The 2,786-nt window shown below is 42.0% G+C and overlaps 1 protein-coding gene across 1 annotated transcript; it reads left to right on the top strand.

Annotated features, from left to right (window-relative positions):
• The first annotated feature begins 265 nt into the window (after positions 1 to 265).
• Positions 266 to 1,242, top strand: LOC114042281 (olfactory receptor 13H1-like). The gene is given in 2 exon segments (XM_027860944.1): positions 266 to 296; positions 299 to 1,242. Coding segments are annotated over 2 exon segments (975 nt in total).
• The last annotated feature ends 1,544 nt before the right edge of the window (positions 1,243 to 2,786 follow it).

Below are 2,786 nucleotides of genomic sequence, written 5' to 3' on the forward strand. Positions count from 1 at the left end.
TTCTACCAATATATGAAGTTCCCAAGAAGAAACCCAACAATGGAGTAGGGATCTGTTATCTCAGGACCAGCTTTGTTAAGTACAGAGATGGTCCTCACCAGAAAGTGATTAATTGATTTGTTCATCACAACTAGTGAAGACTTAAGGCATGGAAGATTTCTTAAAACCATGGATATTTGGTCCTAGAGGATTGAAATAAAAGACCTCTGCAAACAGGTCTGTCATGAAAAATATAAAATAGTGGTTATGATCACATTGTCACCCAATGTGTTTCTCCTGCTTTGGTGATGCAGATAGAGGAGGAAGGCTATGGATGGAAGAAATAACACAGCCGTGACTTATTTCATTCTGATTGGGCTGTCAGAGTACCCCAGGGCTCAAGTCATCTTCTTCTGTCTGCTCCTGGTGTCTTATCTTGTCACCTTGCTGGGAAACACTCTTATTCTCTTCTTGATCCACTATGATTCCCGTCTCCACACACCCATGTATTTCTTTCTCAGCAACCTGTCCTTCCTGGATATTTGCTACACTTCAGCTAGTGTCCCTCAGATGATCATTAACTGTTTAGTTAGAATTCCCATCATCTCCCTTGGCCAGTGCTTGGCACAGATGTGTGCTGGCCTCTACTTGGGGGTTGTGGAATGCCTCCTGCTGGCTGTCATGGCCTATGACCGTTGCATAGCCATTGGTGACCCTTTATGCTACTCAGTGAGGATGGGTCCCCAGTTCTGTATTCAGCTTTCAGTAGGGTCCTGGGTCTCAGCCTTTCTCCTCACTGTAATCCCAACCCTGACCACACCGCTAGAGTTCTGTGGTCAGAACATCATCAACCACTTCTCTTGTGAACTTTTGGCTGTCATCAAAATTACTTGTAATGATCTGAAATACAATGAATATTTTATGATGGCCTCAAGTTTCCTTACCCTCCTGGTACCCTTTGTCTTCATCCTTGCCTCCTATCGGCGCATCCTCAGGGCTGTGCTGAAGATGAACTCAATTAAAGGTCGAAAGAAGGCTTTCTCCACCTGCAGCTCCCATCTCACTGTGGTAATCATCTTTTATGGCACAGCAATCTCCATGTACATGATGCCCCAAGACGAGGCTAGCAGGGACCGGGACAAAATCATCTCCATGCTGTATGGTGTTGTAACACCCATGCTCAACCCCCTTATCTACAGCCTCCGGAACAAGGATGTGAAAGAGGCCTTACAGAAACTATACAGGGAGAAGAATGCCACCTAAGAAGAAATCCTTCTTGTGGATCCCAAAGGTGAGGCTCTGACTATTGGTCAAATATAACTGTTGAAACAGAAAGAGAGCCTGGTTCTTCACAGTCTTTAGTTTTACACAAATGCCTCCAGGCTCCGAGGTTGTTTTCTGGGATTTTCAAAAACACTGCAACATAAATGAACCAAAGTCATGTACAGTTGCAGTCTAAGAGATGCAGTCTTAGCAATCTAAGAAAGGACTTGTCATCACATGGACTTAAAGACTAACTCCCAAATACCACAGAGGTTTTAAACACCATCACAGCACCCAAGTCCTTAGGAGAAAGAAAAATTCAGATGTGAAATGCATTTCCTCCAGTTTCTTTCTCTTGCATCAGCATATCAGAAGAAGCACACTGAAGCATGTCCCAGGATATAGTATCTAGTCCCCTCACCTCTCTATCTGTCAATTTGCTTCCTAAAAAAGGTGTCCAGAACTGAACACCACTTCATCTGAAGACTGTAGAAGACAGAAAGATTCTACCTACTTTAGACAATGCCCTTCCATTCCAGGTCCATTTTGAACTAGAAGGATAAGATCGATAAGGCATCTTCTGATCACATGGCAGATGTCATTCACTTAGGCTTTCCTGTAAAGGGAGAGGAATATGGAGGTACCCAAAGAACGGACTAGAATTTTCAAGGGCAAACACAGATTATTATTGCTATAAGTGTTCTACACATGGTCACTGAGAAAAAGGAACTGCCAATCTCCCATCCATCTTTCAGCATCCCTCAATTCTCCCCTGATTCATGAAGGCTGAACCCTGAACCACTCCAGCACATATTATTTCTCCCTCCTCTTAACATGTACATTTACTCATATGCTGCTGTTTCTCTTTTATGGGTGTGAATCATGGGACTAATAATTCTGCAAGCTCCTAGAGGGTAGGGATTGTGTTTTCTCTTCTTTCAATCCCAATCTACTTTTTTCCACCAGCAAAGTTTTGAGGAAAAAATAAGTGTTCAATATATATTTGAATTAAAAACTAGATTCAATTTCTCCTTCCAAAAAACCTTGAGTATCTGCCCTTTGTGATGCTTATAGATTCATTTTTAATCTCTTTCAATTGCAAAAGATAATGTGTGAAGTTATAGTTATCTCCTAAATCTTGAACTGCAGATAGAAATAATAAGAGATTACCAGGGGAAGAGAGGGGTAGAAGAGAAGAAATCAGAGGAAACTCTGTTATAGTAGAAAGAACATTGGACTTAGGTTAGAAGAATAGGTTTGAGTCCCAGCTCTGGAACAAATTAACCCTGTGAGCACAGGTTTCTCAGCCTCCACTTAGCTGGGTGATCCCAAGCAAATCACTTCATGTCCATGGGCTTCTGTTTTCTCACTGAAAAAGTGGGATGGACATAGTAGATTGTTTCTAAGGTTTTTCCTCACATTGAGGAGCTGAGAGTTTCTGTTCATGTTGCATAAGAAAATGACCAATTTTAAGGCACAGGAACATGCCCACAATCAGAAAGGAAAGGAAAGGAAAGGAAAGGAAAGGAAAGGAAAGGAAAGGA

This window comes from Vombatus ursinus, unplaced genomic scaffold, assembly GCF_900497805.2.
Source record: "Vombatus ursinus unplaced genomic scaffold, bare-nosed wombat genome assembly UNPS02014344.1, whole genome shotgun sequence".
In the NCBI taxonomy this organism is placed as follows: domain Eukaryota; kingdom Metazoa; phylum Chordata; class Mammalia; order Diprotodontia; family Vombatidae; genus Vombatus; species Vombatus ursinus.